Here is a 20,373-nt window from a genome sequence, read left to right on the forward strand (position 1 = left end):
ATCACATTGGTCTCTAAGCGACCATAAGGCACTACACAATATCACAGTGGTCTCTGGGCGACCATAAGGCACTACACAATATCACAGTGGTCTCTGGGCGACCATAAGGCACTACACAATATCACAGTGGTCTCTGGGCGACCATAAGGCACTACACAATATCACATTGGTCTCTAAGCGACCATAAGGCACTACACAATATCACAGTGGTCTCTGGACGACCATAAGGCACTACACAATATCACATTGGTCTCTAAGCGACCATAAGGCATTACACAATATCACAGTGGTCTCTGGGCGACCGTAATGCAGATGCAGTTATCAAGTGGCAGCATACAGCAAGGCAGGGCCAGGGCAGCAAACAGGCGAAAAAAACATGTTGCTAATATGAGGCAAGAGTGGGTTGGGTACTTATGCTTGTGCAGTGCGAGAAGCCGCAGTGGAGGTTAATTATGGTTGCGCAGGAGTAGTGGATGGTAGGTGGTTAAGTAGATACACATTAAGCACTGAAACATTATGTTGCAGTTCGAGAACACAACGGTGCAAGTGGGACCTTGGACGTAGCAATGTTTGGAGGTGCATGTACGCCGGGTCCGTGATGGATGCGAACAGTTCAAGGTCTCTGGCTAGAGCGTTAGGAGTAGGTTGTGGAAGGGCGGCAGTATTCTTACCCTGTAAGCTGGAGGGCAAGGGGTCGTGGCTCTAGGCTCAACGGTGTAGACAGGCTGGAGACAGGCACAGTGCCTTCGTGGTGGGCCGGCTCCAAGCCTGCCGGCTTGTGGTTGGCTCCCAAGTAGGGGTGAGGAGCCAATCACGATGCTTGCAGGGCTGTGGGGCCGAGTAGAGGGTTGAGGCGGTGACGGTCGGCCATCTTGGAGTGGTGCAGACCTCGTGGGCCCCAATGGTGTCTGGATGCACTCCGAGTGCAATAAGGGGCAAATCCTGGGTAGAAAAGGCCCACTCAGCAAAGCAAGTGCGGCGCAGATATATTAATAATAATCTGCCGCGAGTTGACTAAAAAAGGCACACTCGCGCTCTGCTTTTCAAAATGCACCTGAGGGAGGCTGTGGCATACCTGAAGTTAGGCAGGGCTCGAGGGCATCAGTGCAGGGCTGACTACTGCTCCAGCAGTAGATGGAGGGAGCTCCTGCTCCTCCAGGCTCAGCAGACGAACAGGCTGGAGACAGGCACAGTGCCTTTGTGTGTGCCTTCGTGGTGGGCCAGCTCCAAGCCTGCCGGCTTGTGGTTGGCTCCCAAGTAGGGGAGAGGAGCCAATCACGATGCTTGCAGGGCTGTGGGGCCGAGAAGAGGGTTGAGGCAGTGACGGTCGGCCATCTTGGAGTGGTGCAGACCTCGTGGGTCCCAATGGTGTCTGGATGCACTCCGAGTGCAATAAGGGGCAAATCCTGGGTAGAAAAGGCCCACTGGGCAAAGCAAGTGCGGCGCGGATATATAAATAATAATCCGCTGCGAGTTGACTAAAAAAGGCACACTCGCGCTCCGCTTTTCAAAATGCACCTGAGCGAGGCTGTGGCATACCTGGAGTTAGGCAGGGCTCGAGGGCATCAGTGCAGGGCTGACTACTGCTCCAGCAGTAGATGGAGGGAGCTCCTGCTCCTCCAGGCTCAGCAGACAAACAGGCTGGAGACAGGCACAGTGCCTTTGTGTGTGCCTTCGTGGTGTGCCGGCTCCGAGCCTGCCGGCTTGTGGTTGGCTCCCAAGTAGGGGAGAGGAGCCAATCACGATGCTTGCAGGGCTGTGGGGACGAGTAGAGGGTTGAGGCGGTGACGGTCGGCCATCTTGGAGTGGTGCAGACCTCGTGGGTCCCAATGGTGTCTGGATGCACTCCGAGTGCAATAAGGGGCAAATCCTGGGTAGAAAAGGCCCACTGGGCAAAGCAAGTGCGGCACGGATATATTAATAATAATCCGCCGGGAGTTGACTAAAAAAAGGCACACTCGCGCTCCGCTTTTTAAAATGCACCTGAGGGAGGCTGTGGCATACCTGGAGTTAGGCAGGGCTCGAGGGCATCAGTGCAGGGCTGACTACTGCTCCAGCAGTAGATGGAGGGAGCTCCTGCTCCTCCAGGTTCAGCAGACGAGCAGGCTGGAGACAGGCACAGTGCCTTTGTGTGTGCCTTCGTGGTGGGCCGGCTCCAAGCCTGCCGGCTTGTGGTTGGCTCCCAAGTAGGGGAGAGGAGCCAATCACGATGCTTCCTTCTCCAGTCTGAAGGAAAAAAAAATAAAATTCCAAAGTGCAAATAGCTTTCATACCCTGGTGGGGGGGGCGGACATGGACTTTAATAGCCCCAGGCCTGAGCTACGGCCTTTCTTCGCTCGGGCCCACCAAAGCTCGGACTGGCAGATCATTAAAGCACATGTCCGCCCCCACTCCTGCCAGGGCATGAAAGTTCTAATCTTCTCTGCAGAGTTTACTATGTTTCTTTTTCCCAAGCTCCATATTCTTCTTCAGTTCATGATTCATGACACTGAACAATGCACAGCCCCTTCACATTTCACTCCCAGTGACCGTACATGGACAATAGGATGGGGCCAGGGAGTTTTGATGTGTGGTTCCTCTTGCAAATATCCTCCAGAACGGTACAAGACAATGTGCCACAAGTATTAGCCTGAAGGGATAGCCCGAATGGATAGCCTAAACCAAATTGGTCACTTATTACCTTCTAGGGATATATATCCTTGGTATAGTTCATTCGAAAACTACAAAGCTCAATGATGATTTTGGTAAAGATAGAATCACTTTAAGTGGATATGTTCGATTGTTTGATTTTTATCTTTATACTTGTGCTCTATGACATTAGTGTCATCCAGCCCAATCCTGGTAGACTTTAAAAAATGTTATGTGGACCTAGTGAGCTGGCGTCTTTTAACAGTAGTGCAGTAATGTGAGCTGCGGTCCATGCATCAATCTGTGTTTTAAGACATTTGCGAAATTGAAGAATTGTGAGGGCATTCCGAGCAGATATCAGGATCAAGTTCCAGAGGGTGGGTGCATGACAGGAGAAGGGTTGTTTGGGGGTCCCCTCTTTGCGAACGAGTAGCGTGATACACTTGGAAGATATTCACGACACTGCTTACCAGCATAACTCATTGAGTGGTTAAAATCCCCATTGACTTGCAACATTGAGGTGGCTTGTTTATCTATATGTGCAGATCTATTCATTTTCTTATTCACCCACAAATGTAGCCATTTTTCCTGCACTCATTTAACTCCATTAATATAAAGTGAAAAAAAGCAGACTTTGCTGTTTCCCCCTATTAACGCTTGAATCAAACTAGGGGTTCATAATAGGATTGTGTCATTAGCGTAACATAAAACACTATCATGGTGCCCAAACCAAGCTTACATAATTCCCAGGGATGTGTATCTACATACAACTGCTACTATTGTTGCACTGGTTAACAAAGTTACCATTGTTGTTTCTATTATTTAACACTGCTTGTGCTGTTGTTTCCATCTTCCACTTCTATATTGTGTAATTCTTCCCTTGTTTACGGTTTAGTCAGTGCTGTCCATGAGCGCCTTTTGACATATGTGCTGCAAATCCAAAATAAACAAATACATGACATTGATATTGTTTCTTCTCTCAGAACTTTAAAATGGAAAACACAACATATTCACTGTTTGCATACTCAATTCCTGTTTTGCAATGTGTCATTCATAACATCCTAATTGGTGCATTAAATCACTCATATGTTGCTATTAACTTGTTTGTCTTAGGTAAGCAGTCATCCCCCCTGTCATTACCACCATCAGCAATGCTCCCACCGCCACCAGGTGTCCCAGAAATTGTGGCAGAGTTGTCCGGGTCTAGCATTTACCTTAAGTGTTTCTTTGAAACCTCTTCCACAAACAGCTCGGTGGGTTTCGTTGTGACCTGGTCCAGGCTTTCTCTTGATGAGATCAAAGAGGAGCTTCGGCAGGAGACCACGGTTCAGGCGTTCTCCCTAATAGAGCTGGATGGCATAAACCTCAGGCTCGGAGATCAGGTATGTTTAACAATTTTTATGAACATATGCATATGCAATGAATCAGTGCAGTTGTTTTATTCGGTTTTGCTGTTATGGTGAATACAGAAATTGGTAAAACCTCAACAGAAAGATTACTACATAAGAGACTAAGGTGGTCATTTCGAGTTGGGCGTTAAGGGTTTACCGGCACCAGTAAGGATGCCGGTGCCGGTAAATCCTTACCGCCCTATTCCGAGGTGCCTTAGCGGGTCCCAGCAGGAACGGCTGGTCTGACCAGCCGTTCTTAGTGGGACCCGTTAAGGGACCTTCGAGCTAATAACAGGCCCACAATTTGCGGGCCAGTTATTAGCGCCTTCCCCATTCCCATTGAGCCCTATGGGTGCTCGAATGGGAATGGGGAATGGTATTTGGCATGGGGACTTACCGGGTCCGCATAGGTTGGAATGGCCCGGTAAATCCCCATTCCGCCTACCCGGACCCGGCTTTGGAGGCAGCCATGGCGCTAATAGCGCCATGGCTACCTCCAAACTCGTAATGACCCCCTAATAGTTGCTGCTGGCTAGAAATCAACACCAATTCGAATTTGCTCAGCCGGGCTGCCTGAAGTTCTTCTCCAGCAAGCATTTGCTGACAACTCAGTACAGTTGCAAGGAGGTTGTGCCCATGCAATTATTTCCCAAACAATAATGTGTTATTGATTTTCTTATAAGGATCTTATAAGATTATTTTAAGTTCTTAATTAATCCTTTTTCAAATGTTTAAGATTTAATTATAATTCAATACGTTTTTTGGTGTCATCTAAGTTCTTATAAAGTTCTTATTATTGTTCCAAAAATCCCACTAGTTTCTCACAAATTCTTGTAAGCTACTTATGAGAATCCTAAAAGGAATTTGTGTATGGGTTCTTACAACTAGTGGCATTACTTGTTTTGGGAACACTGTTCCAGCAGAACCCAGGTGAACATTGCCAAAATGTAATGAGCCCCATGTTGGTGCAAATCTGAGGTGTTTTGAGTAAATTCTGCTATTTAGGTGATTTGCTGTGTGCTGAGGTGAGCGACGGTCCTACTATGCCTTGTTATTATCCATGACAGACACTGAAGGCCTCCTACATGGGGAGGCTGTTCTTCTTCCCCTTCAAGAAGTCATATGTTTTCCCTTTGATCAAAAGAGGCCAGAGTCGAAAAAAACTGCATAATGGAAACAAGAGATCCTCTCCAGTTTAACGCTCAACTTGAACAGTATTGTTTTCATTTTTCTTTTGTTACATGAACCAAAATTGCATTTGCAGTTATCTTTCTTTTAATAGGACATTACAGTGTACAATTATGTTCTGAAATATCTAATCAAATTCCCCAGTGCTTGGCTCAGATACCAATTTATGAGGTTTCGTATGAACATATATCCAACAATGTGTAGATGTAGATGGGGAGATAGAAACCTCAAAACATATAACATTTCTTGGTGCTGGTTTGATTTCTTTAAGCATATGGGGAAGTTTTTGGAAGATAGACAATCGTGTGATGAAGAGGAATGGCGGGTCTTATTTTTACTTGGGGGACATTTTTCAATAACATTTAGGTTGATTAATTTTTTGAATTACGTTTTTATCATAATAAGATTCACATGGTGAAAGAGATTTAATGGGCTGTTTGGGCTAAGAATTATATTTGTTTGTGAATTCCATATCTTAATAGGCTATCATGTACCGACGTGAATAGGTTTGTTTTATTTAGGAGTCAAAGTTGAGGGGGAGAAAAAAGTCTGCAGATGTGAATGAATTTTGGTGGATTGCATGCGTGATTATGCACATGAATCTTGATGGATTTTATGTGTGATTATATAGATAAAGGTTTGTAATAACCCCATAAGTTAAAGTAAATAAATAGGACACTAATTGACACATTTTGTAAACAGAGACACAAGGGTGAGTCCTACATTTATGAAATGAACATTTAATTGCTAAATATGTTTGTAAAATGTACTGCTCATGTTTAGAAAGCAAAAAGGTGATTGCTGCTTGGGCCTTAATTCTGCATGAGGAAAGCCATGATAATGGTCTATGGGCAGAGGCATGGTTATTTTTTTCTTTTTAATTTACTACATTCTGTTATGCAATCTGACCTACTTTGTTGCCAACAGGCCAAATGTGAACAACAGGCTGCCAAGACATGACCTATTTTTATTTTTTTTCAAGCACATCTGGAAAATGTTCTCAGTATTTCTGGCTCGTTTATGGATTATATTATTTTTACCTCTGGCTGTGTTTGGAATCTTGCACGAATACTGCATGCAGTTGCTAAGCATCTGGTAGATTTATCAGCCATTTGATAGGAATGACCTGATACAGAATGTTAAATATGGAACAGTGCCCAGGAAAAGGCCAGCAAACGTCTTCTGCAGTGAATGAAAATTCTAGTGTGCAAGCAAGCCATAGTTGATGTTTGATCCTTATACTAGGATAGATGGTTCAATACATGGTTTTAGGCTTTAGAATGTTGCAACAGTCCCAAGTCTCTTTTCTGTATGTAATGGGGTACATATGCACGTGTGTATGACATTTACAAAGTGATAACCTTCTGGGAAAGCATATACGCGTATTGCACTTGTAATTGATTCTAAAATATGTCCTGATATTTGAAACCTTTTGTCTATGGATAGGAATTATTTCCACCCTCTTGCACTATTATTAACTATGATATGGGCATTTGTATTATTGAAATAATATGCGCTAGAGGGACAAAATTAATGAGGAGTATCAGTGCTGGATGTAGGTGTTGGGGAGAATTTTCATTTCTGTGCCAATTCCAGTTAACCTTAGAGACCCCCCAGCTCTTTTGCTGGACTCAAGGATTTTTCATTTTAACTCCTGAGTGAGTGGGACTTTTTTTCTCACTCCCTCATGCATTTTTTTCTGACTAGGATGTGTATGTTTCTTACTGTTTAATGGAGTCTGGTAAACTCCATAGGCATCTGTTTTTTGCATAGTGACACACAGCACCTTTTGTGCAATGCCACTGCCCTTGTACATCTCTGTCGCAGTTTATTAGCGGTCACACTCAACTCAGGGTGTTCCTTTCCTCCAAGCGAGTTGGCACACAATAAAGCACTTTTGATTTCAGGTTCTCTTTGGTGAGGACTCCAACCCGTCTCGCACCCAACTTCAACAAACACTCTGCGTCACCAATGGTTTGGAAACCAGGCAGGTGTATAGTAAAAATATGTATTTATTTATTTATTTAAGATTTGACAAAAAGACTAACATCAGCCACCAATGCTGTAGCGACAGCCAATATCAGAACAATAACTCGGTTCTATAAAACAACACAGGTGAAACAAGTTTGAAACACGCAATAACAACTTACAACAGATTTTATTTCAATGTAACCAATAGAAAACATTTACCATACAAGGTCCACGGAATGGCTTAATTTTTGAAACAATACTTTTCTCCCAGCAATCCCCACCCTCCACGCCTCAACTAAATATGATCCCTTTGATTTAAAGGCAAGGTGCAGGGAGTGAGCACAATAGAAAAATGGTTTTGACTACTTATTTTAAAAAGTGCTGTTTGGGAAGGGAATTTAATGGAGAAATCGTTTCAGGCTTATTACTAGAAATGTAAGCACTAAAGTGATGGGTGGAAGGTTTTGAATGAATCTGAACCACCGGCATTGCTCTGGGCAACCTTCCACACCACCGTTTTTTAGCCTGTCTGCGCAATTGCAAAAGGGTCCAGCCATATGCAAATCAGTCAGTTACTGCCACCAATGGTAGCAGCCCAGCCCGAACTGCTAGGCCAAGTCCCCTCTGCATGGAAACACAAGCAACCCAGACATGTTTCGGCCTTGTTGGGCCTCCTCAGTGAGGTGCAGCTTGGTTCCCTATGGTGCAGCGAGCAAGGGACCCACGTCTGGGCATACCCTCTCTCACATAGTGAGACAAACTGTAAGCACAAAAGTGATGGGTGGAAGGTTTTGAATTAATCTGAACCACCGGCATTGCTCTGGGCAACCTTCCACACCACCGTTTTTTAGCCCGTCTGCGCCATTGCAAAAGGGGTCCAGCCATATGCAAATCAGTCAGGTACTGCCACCAATGGTAACATCCCAGCCCGAACCGCTCGGCCAGGTCCCTTTTGCACGGACACACAAGCAACCCCAGACATTTTTCAGCCTTGTTGGGCCTCCTCAGTGAGGTGCAGCTTGGATCCCTATGGCGCAGCGAGCAAGGGACCAACGTCTGAACATATCCGCTCTCACATAGTGAGACAAACTGTAAGCACAAAAGTGATGGGTGGAAGGTTTTGAATGAATCTGAACCACCAGCATTGCTCTAGGCCACCTTCCACACCACTGTTTTTTTGCCCATCTGCGCCATTGCAAAAGGGGTCCAGTGATATGCAAATCAGTCAGGTACTGGCACCAATGGTAGCAGCCCAGCCCGAACTGCTAGGCCAGGTCCCCTCTGCATGGAAACACAAGCAAACCCAGACATGTTTCGGCCTTGTTGGGCCTCCTCAGTGAGGTGCAGCTTGGTTCGCTATGGCACAGCGAGCAAGGGGCCCACGTCTGGGCATACCCTCTCTCACATAGTGAGACAAACTGTAAACACAAAAGTGATAGGTGGAAGGTTTTGAATGAATCTGAACCACTGCCATTGCTCTGGGCAACCTTCCACACCACAGTTGTTTAGCCCGTCTGCGCCATTGCAAAAGGGTCCAGCCATATGCAAATCAGTCAGGTACTGGCACCAATGGTAGCGCCCAGCCTGAGCTGCTAGGCCAGGTGCCCTCTGCACGGAAAAACAAGCAACCCCAGACATGTTTTGGCCTTTTTGGGCCTCCTCAGTGAGGTGCAGCTTGGTTCCCTGTGGCGCTGGGTAAGTCTCTCGTTTCACCCTACGTTACTAGGGGAATCCAGACATGGACCCTTGCTCACTATTCTTAGAGTGGTTCAGCTCCACCCTACTGATGGGGGCCAACCTGCCTGAAACACGCGTCTGGGGTTGCTATTGGTACTCTTGTTCAGAGGAGAATTTCCTAGCATTTTGGTGCTGGACTGCCCCAGGGCAGGACAAAGGCTGATATGTTTGGGATATTTCTTCTCTGTGAAAGATAGTGAGCTAAAGACTCTCGGTAAGTATCTCGTAACCGGGACTATTGTCTGGCAGTGGGACTCCCAGGACACCATTTGTTAATTTGCATATTTAAGTAACTTTGGGTCTCACCCTAAATTACTTGGGGAATCCAGACTTGGACCCCTTGCTCACTATTCTTAGAGAGGCACAGCTCCACCATACTGATGAGGTCCAACTAGACCAAAACACGTGTCTGGGGTTGCTGTTGGTACTCTTGATCAGAGGAGAATTGCCTAGCATTTCGGTGCTGGACTGCCCCAGGGCAGTACAAAGACTGATATGTTTGGGATATTTCTTCTCTGTGAAATATTGTGAGCTAAAGACTCTGGGTAAGTCTCTCATAACCAGGACTAATGTCTGGCAGAGGGACTCCCCTTGTTAATTTGTTACTAGAAATGCAATATTAGGGAAAGGAAAACAGTGGGAAAAATCGTTTTTCAACTTTTATTTAAAAGGCAAGGTTGGGGAAAAGGGACTCCAATGGAAGTCATTTTTCAACACACATGAAAATAAAAGGTAGGACTTGGTAATTTGGGGTCAGAGAAAAATGGGAACAAAACAGAAATTTAGTTTTGTAACACATATAAACATGAGATGCAAAACTTTGGAATTCTGAATTAAAATTAATGGGGAATTTTGTGTTGCAACACACATACAAGTGAAATGCAATGCTTTGTAATTCTGATTTAAAATGTATGGAGATTAATTGGAAATTTCATTTTTGCACCTTCCACACTGATTTTAAAGGCAGCATTTAGGATTACTTATTTTGGGATTATTGACACCCCTTTCCATATAGAAGTGAAGGATTTCAGAAAACAGTCAACCAAGTCATAATGGGCTATAACGGCTCTAACACACTGGGCATGAGCTTTGTTAGTTTCAAATTCTAACAACACTCATCCCATGATTTTCTATATGGGAATTAATTGATTTTCTTTAATCAAATGTGCTAAGGAACAACACAGTGTCTCTCCCTTCCCCCACACTTTAATGGGAAGGATTAAGGCAGGCAGTTCCCAACACAATGTGATTTCAACAGAGGGGTGCTTTTCTATGGGGAAATAATTTGAATGAGATTTAATAAATTGTGCCAAGGGCTTATCTGGTTTCACCAACGCTCCCCCCCCCTTTACCCACTAATGGAAAGGAATAAAGACAGATAGCTCGCCACACAATTGATGGCTTTGGGATATCCATTGGAGATCCATGCTCTTTGCTCAGGAAGCCAGCCAGATTTTTAGGACCATGAGTTTGGAGATATGTATGATGTAGGCTGAGTGAGGAGAAAAGATACCTCATTTCAAGATCAAAGGGAGTTTTACCCTTTTTGTTCTGAAAAATCTCAGAATGTGACAACTCCCTTAAAACTTTAGATAACCCCATGAAGATATATATACATATCTGGGTTCTCTATTGTATAGCCAGTCAGACCATACTAATTTTATTTTAGCATATTTAGCACGCCCTTCCTTGTTGGAGCTATTGTTTTGCACAGTTTTCTGCTGTGCCGAAATAGCTAAACATGGGACCATTTCCAATTCAAACCTTGTTTTCATGATCTATCCCTTTGCCAATTTTCCCATTTCTCAGGTGTATGAAAATGGCAGAATCACAATTTTCCCCATAAATTAACCTATGTACATGTTTTCACAGGGTCCCAATGGGATTTTCCTTCTGTTCAATATGAACCCAGGGCGGGCTCGATAGGACACATGATTCTCCTTTTATTTAGGAAGAACTGTATTCAATGTGTAATCAATATCCATGCATTACATGTGTCAGTAAGTTTCATTTCTCTTAAGACATGTGACGAGCCATCTGGTTTACCTTAACCGTTTCCCTCCTTTGTCTTTAAAGCCTTAATCGGTGCGTAATCTACACTTTATGGGAAGCTTGACCTTAAGGTCACTTCTGCAAGACATGTTATCAGCAACCTCAATACATCCAGTCTACTTCTTTGTGTATCATAGTATTTTACATGGACAACCAGACTTTTTTCCATGGTGGGGCTAGCCAAAGGCCTGGAGTTCAGATGTTCAAAGGGTCTTTGTTCGGAACTAATGCACTTTTTATGGGGTACTTGACCTTAAAGGTTGTTTCTGTATGTCATGTTATCAGAAATTCACCACAAATTCAATCTTTTTCTCTGTATATTTAAGCATCTATTTCAAACCAGTCCTGTATCCCTGGTATTCATCACACCAAAGTGCCACATGCTCAGAATCCAGACACACTTTTCAGTTCACAGTTCAGTGGGGGATCTTGGCTTAGAGGGAAAAACAAGGGGCAGTTTACCATTCTGAAAGGCTATCATGTTACATTTGAAATGTACAGTATGATCTTTTCTTTACATACTACATAAACTGAAATAAGTTCACTCTATCCACACAGATAGGCCATGGTTACATAAGGAAGCAGTATTCACATCTACACCAAATTAAATAAGCCCTTCTTTGTTCATGCCGTAATTTTATATCATGAAATTAAGGGGGTAATTCATAGAAGTGGCGCACGCGGCTGGCGCACAGAGTGCGCATGGGCCAGTATGCGCCAGCCACATGCGCCAAAACCCTTTTGACGCACAGCGTATTCATGGATTTCAACATCCATAACAAGCCGTGGCGCAAAGTGTCGCAGCGACCCTGCAAGAGCATTAGTTACGCCCCCAGCCCCATCCTGTGCGGCAAAAACATCACACAAATCCCATACATAGCACAAAGGCCAGTGGACCAGAATACAGCCCCCCAACCATGAAAACGTGCTAAAAACGCCACACAACCCTCACGCACCAGGCCAATCACATGTACAAATCCCTGCGCACCCCTTGCAATATGCGTACCCCGCTCGCGCCAGCAAAATCACATGTAAAACTCCCCACGCACCCCTCGGAATACACGTACCCCGGTCGTGCAAGCGAAATCACGTTTAAAACTTCCTCCGCACCCCTCGGAATATGCGTAACCTGCTTGTGCCAGTGAAATCGCGTATAAAACTCCCTTCGCACCCCCGAATACACGTACCCCACTCGCACAAGGCCAATCGCGTGTAAAACTCCACGCGCATTTTGTCCAAGGCAGCGTAGAAACATCCAATGGTGGGCTGAAATTCACATGCATCATGGGACATGCTGATCACATGCACACATATCACCAGAGGGTCATGCATCTGGCTCCGTATACCAACAGACACAGTGGATAGAAGGATGACTAGGCTGTATCATTGAATCAACACATCGTCACGGACATGTGTCATGCATCCATGGCGCATACACTACTCAGACACACGGACATGTACACCATGCATGTCTGTGAGAACAGCACACATCTCTCACACACCAAACATGTCCAAGTACAGACACAGGCATGCATACATGTGTGCATTCCGCATGCTGCTCCGCATGATGCATTGTAACACATACACCATCCATGTGGATCACACCTGACTGGACTCACATGCAGCACCGTCATGTCCCTACACACACACATCCATACATGACCCATGTCACACATACAGCCAAGTAGCTAACTACCACCACACTGCAACATGCACTCTTTTAAACATCACTGCATGGGAACTTATTATCAACGCCAGACGGGCCTGCATCATGAGGATCTGATGGTGAAGCACTGGGCGAATGCGCTCCAGAACCCTCATCTGCTGGGTGGTAAGCTGGACCCGGCGCCCCACTGCATCCGCTCCATCCAAGAGGTGCCGGGCCTTCTTGAGGGTCCTGGACTTGTAGTCCTCCCAGCGCTTCTTCCGTCCTTCCTTGTCGGCGCGCGATGGTGTGAAGAGGGCATCATAATGCCCCAGAACTTGGTCCACCAGGATACCAACTACCTTTTAACTGAAGCTGGTAGCCCTCTGCCTCTCTGCTGGGGGGGTTGCCACTGGTGCCGGATGGTGTTGTGTCAGACATGGCAACCCCTGAGGCAGGTGTGGGTGGGAAACTGGGTCCTGGGGCTGGGCTGTGGAGCAATGGAACACCAGTCGGGAGTCTTCTGTTCCAGCAGGGGTGGTCACAGCAACTCGACCCCTGCAGATGGCAGATGTGCAGGCACCAAATGGCAGGGCACGGTGGCAGCAGGCAGGCAGCAGCAGATGGCTCATGGGAGGCTGCTCGGGGCTCTGGGGGGCAGTAATTTGGCCTTCTGGGCAGGAGTGTGGTCTTCCGTGTGTTGTCGCGTGGCCAGCTTGGTACAGAGTGATTTGGTACATGAAAAACAGCATGTTTGCGTGAATTCCGAGGAAAGGCCCTTAGCGCGTAAGCACGTAGGTGACGTAACGTGCATGCGGCTGTTTCACTCGGCACGGGCTAAAGGTCCTACGTGGGTTTACATCGCTCTGTATGTGCTTTTCGTGGAGAGCGGTGCATGTGTTTTCCAGACGTTGGGGTTCACACGCGATTACTTGACAGCGGCTATAGTGCATACTTTTTCTTTTGGCGGGGGTGTTACCTACGCATTCTTCTTCTACACGCAAGGCAGACGGTGAGTCACGCATGCTATTTTTCCCACTGCAGGTGTCCCTGTTTGTCGCGTACCCCTTTTTTTTGGTCATACTAGCCCGTGTGTTGATCACGTATGCATTTTTTGTGTTCCTGGCTGCCACAGCATACTGCTTGTGTTTATTGACAGGCACGTGGGCTACAGGGGTCGCATATCTCTTTTTCTTGCTTTTTTGGGATGCCTGAGCGTTGCGTGACCCATCATTTTTCCTAAGGGGCCACAGGCAGCCTTGGAGGAGCACAGGGGTGCTGTTTGCATCATGTACCTTGCTCCCCTCACCCAGGTTGCCCAGGACAATTGTTGTGTGCACCTTCCATTGGTACTAGTATATCTGTGCCATGGTTGGAGGCCACAAAAGGTGAGGGGTGCCTCAGTTGGGCAGCCTCCACGTGCTCTTTCCCCTCCCATGAACAGCGCCTGTGCATGTGGTTGGGGGTGTGTGCACCACCATGCCCACTGGTATGCCCCACGGTGTTGCAACATTGTGCCATCAGCTCTGTTAGTCATCTCTGTGGAACTATCACTATCAGAACCGGGCACCTCTGCTCGAGCAACACTAGCATTGTATATGGAGACCGCACTCGCCTGCCTCTGACCTTAGCTGATTTAATTCTGACTACATGGACATTCTTGCTCAACTTGTTTATAACTGCAGGATTGAAACTACCTCCTACACCTACTTACGTCTCGAAGTAGAGAGCCCCCACAAGCACCAAATAAGGGGCTATGAGACAGACATTTATTCAATCCATGATCCAATAGGAATTAGGTTTTCTTGTACTAACTAACTCCTCCTGATGAATGTTCTATACTTATGTTGAAAGAACAGAAACATGTCGAGACAGTTCTGTGGACTAAAAACAGAGATATAAATTTATAAATTTATGAACACCAATCCTAATTGAATCTGGTACATCACTATTTGTTTTATATGTACCGAGTATATGTATATTTTTTTGTGAATTTGTTTTAGCTTGCAATTATAGCCTGTTATGTATTCCTTGTTTTATATTGGATGTGAATTGCTGTATTGTGGACCATTGAATTTAATTATATGTTTTAACCTTCTTGACTTATTATTAAAAATGATGTTGATCTTTTAATAGTGACCGGTCCCTCCCTTTCTTAGTTTAAGTTCAACTCTAGCACCTATACCAGCTCTGTCTTCCATTTTTGCATTTGCAACATTATGCAGGACTCATGCTGCCACAATGATCCTGCACACTAATGGGGTGCATAGAGTAGCTGGCCGCCAGAGCGGTCAAGGGAGCAGAAGCGTGACTTGAGCACTCCAAATGTGCGCTCCACTATGTCCCAGGTTGCAATATGGGCTGCGTTGTATCTTACCTGGGGTGGGGTGGTGGGGTCCTGTATTGGCGTCATCATGTGGGTGCTCAGAGGGTAGGCACTGTCCCCTGGGGAGGTGATAATGATTGTCATTAGTTTGGTTTGTGTATTTGTCTGTGTGTGACATGCATGCATGTGCACAGGCATTTGTACTCACCAATGAGCCATGTGTCGCCATGCTTCACAGCTTCCAGGTCCCGGCTCAGGCCGGACATTCTGTATATGAGACTGTCATGGGTGGACTGAGGATAGTTAGCATAGACAGAGGTGTTGTTCCCTGTGCATCGCATACAACCTGAAAGTTGATGGAATGCCAGTGCTTTCGGTTGCAGTGGATATTCTCTGTGGCCCTAGGTGGAGGTAGGGCCACATGGGTGCAAGCAAGGGCACCAAGCACTTTGGGGAAGTGTGCCACCCTGTATAAATCCTGGACCATGGCCTGCCTTTCTGAGGGTGTTCTGGGCATGTATATGTGAATGCGGACTGAGGGTCGCGCAGTTATGATTGCCGACACCTGGTGTAGGCAGCGTGACTGCGTGGGCTGTGAGACCCCACCCTCTATGGCAGTGGTCCACTGAAATGACCCAGTGGCCAAGAAATGCAGTACATTGAGCACCCTTTCCAGGGGGTTCAGTGCTTGGGAGCACAAGGTGGGTGATGTGAGGTCGTCCTCTCACTCCTGGACCAGGTCTAGGATGATATGAGGTGGAGACCTATACCTGCCATAGACCTGGTTATCAGGCATCCCAAAAACGCTGGTCCTGGGCAAAAAGAATGCAGAGCCTGGCTATTCTCCTCCTCCTGCGGTGTCCCATGATCAGTGCTGCGAGAAATGGGACATTCATCGTAGCTGTATATACATGTTTGTTGTTTGCGCACACTTTTATACTGCGCGAGGACACTTCCGCCTGCCTTCGTGTGGCGGACATGTTTAGACCTGTGCGTGTCTTTTGACGTGCGCGGGTTTCCTGTATTCGATTCCATGAATACGGGTTGTTCGCGCGCGTGTGGGCATTCCGTGTATTTCCCAGCAGTGCTTCCCCAGTTAGGCCTTCTTTTTCATGCGTTGTTCCCCATTCTGCTTGTTCCGCCCCCTTTTTGGTGTGTGCGCTAACGTTGTGCGCTTTCGCTGAGCGTGTCACGCCCGGCGTTCAGGATGTTGCAGTGACGTATGCGCCCATGTGCGCCACCCCCGTATTTGTCACACATATCGGGGAAAACACGCGCAGGGCCTTCCATGAATCACACGTGTGTGCTTGCTTTTTCACGCTTGTGCCAGCTTGCGCCACAAATTCCGGCGCACATTTGTGTTCCATGAATCGGCCCCTATGTCTCTTTCTTCCTGATGATTGTAATCTGTCCTTCACTTTATTTCTGAATTGCACAGGCATTATTCCTCCTTTTTAGATTCCAAATGCACAACTATTTATTTTTATTCCATGTGCACTGCTGCAGTTTTGAAATCTGTCCATGTGTAATGTCTTTCTTTAATATAACAGTTGAAATGACGTTATTGTTCACACATAGGCCATTATTTACCATTTAACTTTCAGTTCATTTGTGAAATGTACATGTCTTTCTCCTCTTGCGCACTTGTCCATTGCAGTAGAATTTTACTAGGCCCATTTCTCTCCATGTCACTAGGCCTTCAGTCGGCAAAAGAAGTGTTTTGGACTGGTCTGCATTTTCCAATGGATAGCAACAGCCAGCTTCACTCTTAACTGCTGGCCTGGACTGGCCTTTTTATTTCACCCTATGTGGAGTGTTGGCAGGGTTATATAGTAACTCCTTTATCCCATTTCTCATGTAACATTCTGTTACACTAACTAAGGCTGATTCCTCAGCTGCAGTACAGCACCCAAAGGTGAAAGGTTTCTCAAAATGGCCCTGTCTTCTTCTTTTGCCATTTCTTGTCCGATTTTTCCTTCTGTGCTTTTACTCTGTTGTTTGAATCAGGTTTGAGTCCTTTGTTCATTTTGTCTTTGGCGAGCTTCAGCCCAGAAGCCAACCCATGCTCCAGTGTGAATGGAAAGTCTAGCAAGTGAGGCAGTGTCCTGAAACGTCCCTGTCCTTTGTCTCTAGGTGTGCCCGAGTGAAACCGGTTCTGATTGGCTAGCTGGCTGTCCAGGTGGACAGCCATCCTGCTGGATGATTGACAGCCTAGGGTGTGAATGATTGGGAACCTGCTTAAAAAGGTAAGATTTGTGGCACTAGAGGCAGAGTCAAGCACTAGAGGACAACATCCATTGAAAAAGACATGAAGAGATGCCAGCACCACAAACCTGGACCGCAAAGTGCCCGGTGAAGCCCTGCAGCTGTGCTGACCCTGTTTTCATCTGGACTGTGAAGACCCGTATGGGACCACTTCCTCACTTGGACCAGTGGGACCAATTAGACTTAAGAAAAGCTTCATTTTGGCACAACCCCCGACTTGCTGTGACTTTCCAAGGCTGCAGAATCACAATGCCTAGGGACCCCTGACCATCAGTGAGTGCATTGTCTTTGGAAGTGTGAATCCGGGCAAAACTTCGTGGGCATCCAGAGGAGCTAACAGAAGCAGGACATCTTCATCCAGAGTATACTCACCAGAGTACAGGGCTGAGGGTTCAGGTAACATCTTATCAGAGCTGTTTCTTCTTCTTTGGCGCTGAGAAAAAGATGCCAAAACCACAAAGAGCTGCTGAATCAAGAAGAATCCATTCCTGCAGAGTCCCTTAATAGAGTGCTACCACAGAAGCCTGCCAGACTTCCTCCTTTTTGTCACCACGACCAAATACCAGGAACCAGGTTCAGCTACACTGCAACAGGAAGGTATCCAGCTGGAACAAATTCTTCAGTTGACAGGTACTGTGGGGCTTAGGTTACATCTACCCTTTGCCAATTGTGGTGCTTACTACCTTGGAGAGTGCTATTTTACCCTCTTTAGAGTTGACCTCAACTCACTTGCACTAGCCTTGCAGCTTGTGCTTCTTTAAGGTGACTCCTCTTGAGCTTTTGGGATTTTCTATTTGAACTACTGACTTTCCTTAAACATTTCTAAGAAGAGAGCATCAGAAATGTGAACTAGCCCATTGACTCTGGCTGTCCTGGCTCCCTTAAGACCCCCTTCTAAACATATTGGCTTTGGCAGCGCTTGTTCCCTGTCTTCCAGGTTTTAATTGTTGAACACTATTATTGCAGGGATAAAAGACTACCTACACAGCAGAGTAACTTTCGTGAAAATGTTGGATGGGTCTGGGGTGGAGGGAGGGCGGGTGCTGGCTCTTAGGGATCGTTTCTGCCAAATTGTTCGATAAAATTTGGTTGAATGGTAGATTTGACTGAATTCGGTCACCAGCATTAGTTCGAAGCCGAAGATACTGAACATGAAGAGCTGAGGTTGCGGGGTGTCCCTCGCTCCTCAGCATTGGTGGCAGGGGACCCAAAAAAAAAAAAAGAAAAAGGGACCCTTCAGCGTCAGATCCGACCCGGATGGATGGATCTGACATGGCATGGTACAGGAGAGGCAGCGGATGGAGAAAAGGTAAGTAAGGGGAGGGGGAAGGTGTACTAGCGGTTTGGGGAGTCATGCATTTGGTTTTTTGTACCGAGGTAAAAACATATTTGCAGCAAAACTGACTTCGGTCAATTTCGCTGTGATTTCATACCTCAGTCAAACAACCTAAATCCCTGAGGGATAACACTAGACTACTACACCACAAGAGTCCATTGCTGATGCTCTGTTATAAGTGTCATAAGACTGGTGGCCTATCTTTAAAATTCAATTGGGCCCCCACACATCTTCAGCCGGCCTGCCATGCACCCAGTGACACAACATAACATTCACAAACTTAATTCCAATAGAACAAACAAACAAACACATTATTTATCATTCATTCAAACACACATGTCAACACACATATGCTTGTATACACTTTAACACACACACAAACAAATGCACCCAACACCTCCATTGACATACACTGTGTGCACACTATTTATTTATTTATTTATTTATTACATTTGTATAGTGCGCAGGCAGCCCAGGGGCATTGTGGCGCTGTTACTTGTAAGGAGACTTAGTTACAATGGGTACAGGTTGTGCCTTGGGTTACAGTGAGGCATGATCCTGTGTTAAGCGGTATCAAACAACATAATACATCATACATGGTAGTCATGGGAGCTTGAACAGATGGGGTTGGTTAGGTGAACAGTGTAGTTTTCATGGCTTTGCAGAAAGCAGTCAGTGAAGGTTCAGCTCGCAGAGAGGTGGGAAGGGTGTTCCAATGTATGGCAGCAAGGTAGGGGAAGCTGGCGCCACCTGCTCTAGCTCTTTTTACCTTAGGTACGGAGTGCATATTGGCATAGGGTGTCCTGCTGGGTCTTGTGGAGGAGACCGGGTTGATTCTCTGTGATAGGTACGCTGGGGCATAGAGGTGGACGCATTTGTGGGTGATGCTTATCGCTTTGAATATAATCCTTTCCTTTATGGGTAGCCAAAGGGGAGCTTTTCTGGCAACAGTGATGTGCTCTCTCTTGGCAATGCCTTGTACAGCCCGCAGGGTGCTATTCTGGATTACTTGCAGCTTCTCAAGGTTTTTGTTGGAGGTCCCTAGGAAAAGAACATTACAGTAGTCTAGTCGGGAACCAGTTATGGCTCTGGCTATGTTGGTGCATGTGTCTTTTGACAGAAAAGGCCTGATTGAGTTGAGAAGTTTTGCATGGTAAGCAGCAGAGGAGGAGATTGAGTTTACTTGTCTGGTCATAGATAAGTTGGAGTCTAGATAGACTTCTAGCATTTTTGCTGTGTCCAGTACTGGGATTCTGATAGAGTGAATGGTAAAGTGGCTAAACTGGGCGTCAAGTTTCTTGAGGGTGTCAGGGGATCCTACGAGTAGGAGCTCAGTTTTGTCGGAATTAAGGCAAAGGCTGTTGATAGCCATCCACATTTGGATTGTGTTATATATGCTGTTGAGAGTCGCAGTCAGTGTCATAGTCACCTGTTAATGTGAGAAGGATCTGAGTGTCGTCGGCGTAGTTGGTGTAATAGATGCCCATGGCGTCAAGGATAAGGAAGAGGGGGCGGGTAAAGATGTTATGTAAGGCGGAGGAGAGGCAAGAGCCTTGGGGTACACCACATAGCATGATGGGATGGTGGGTGACGCAGTGGCTAGGTCAGAGAAGACCTGCATGGTCCTGCCTTGGAGGAAGGAGGTGATCCATGTGGATTCATCCATTTCTTAACAGGCGTCTTGGGAGAAGTTGGCTGTGGAGGTGAGGTGATGGCAGAGGATGTCGTGATCTACAAGATCAAACGCTGCAGAGATTGAGGAGAAGGAGCAGGACAGGTTTGCCTTGATCCCTTGCTTCATCCATTTGGTTTTTGAGGTCGAGTAGGGTGGTCT

General features: G+C 46.2%; 1 protein-coding gene across 3 annotated transcripts in view; it reads left to right on the plus strand.

The window, feature by feature from the left end:
• VWDE (von Willebrand factor D and EGF domains) overlaps positions 1-20,373 on the plus strand; it is a 550,953-nt gene that overhangs the window by 166,683 nt on the left and 363,897 nt on the right. For all 3 annotated transcript variants that reach the window (XR_011303393.1, XM_069648623.1, XM_069648624.1), the window contains exon 5: positions 3,742-4,010. Coding sequence is in view for 2 of the 3 variants with exons in the window: in XM_069648623.1 (XP_069504724.1) it covers positions 3,742-4,010 (269 nt within the window). In the remaining variant the exon portion in view is untranslated. The remainder of the gene's footprint in view (positions 1-3,741; positions 4,011-20,373) is intronic.

This window comes from Ambystoma mexicanum, chromosome 2q (genome assembly GCF_040938575.1).
Source record: "Ambystoma mexicanum isolate Mex_15411 chromosome 2q, UKY_AmexF1_1, whole genome shotgun sequence".
In the NCBI taxonomy this organism is placed as follows: domain Eukaryota; kingdom Metazoa; phylum Chordata; class Amphibia; order Caudata; family Ambystomatidae; genus Ambystoma; species Ambystoma mexicanum.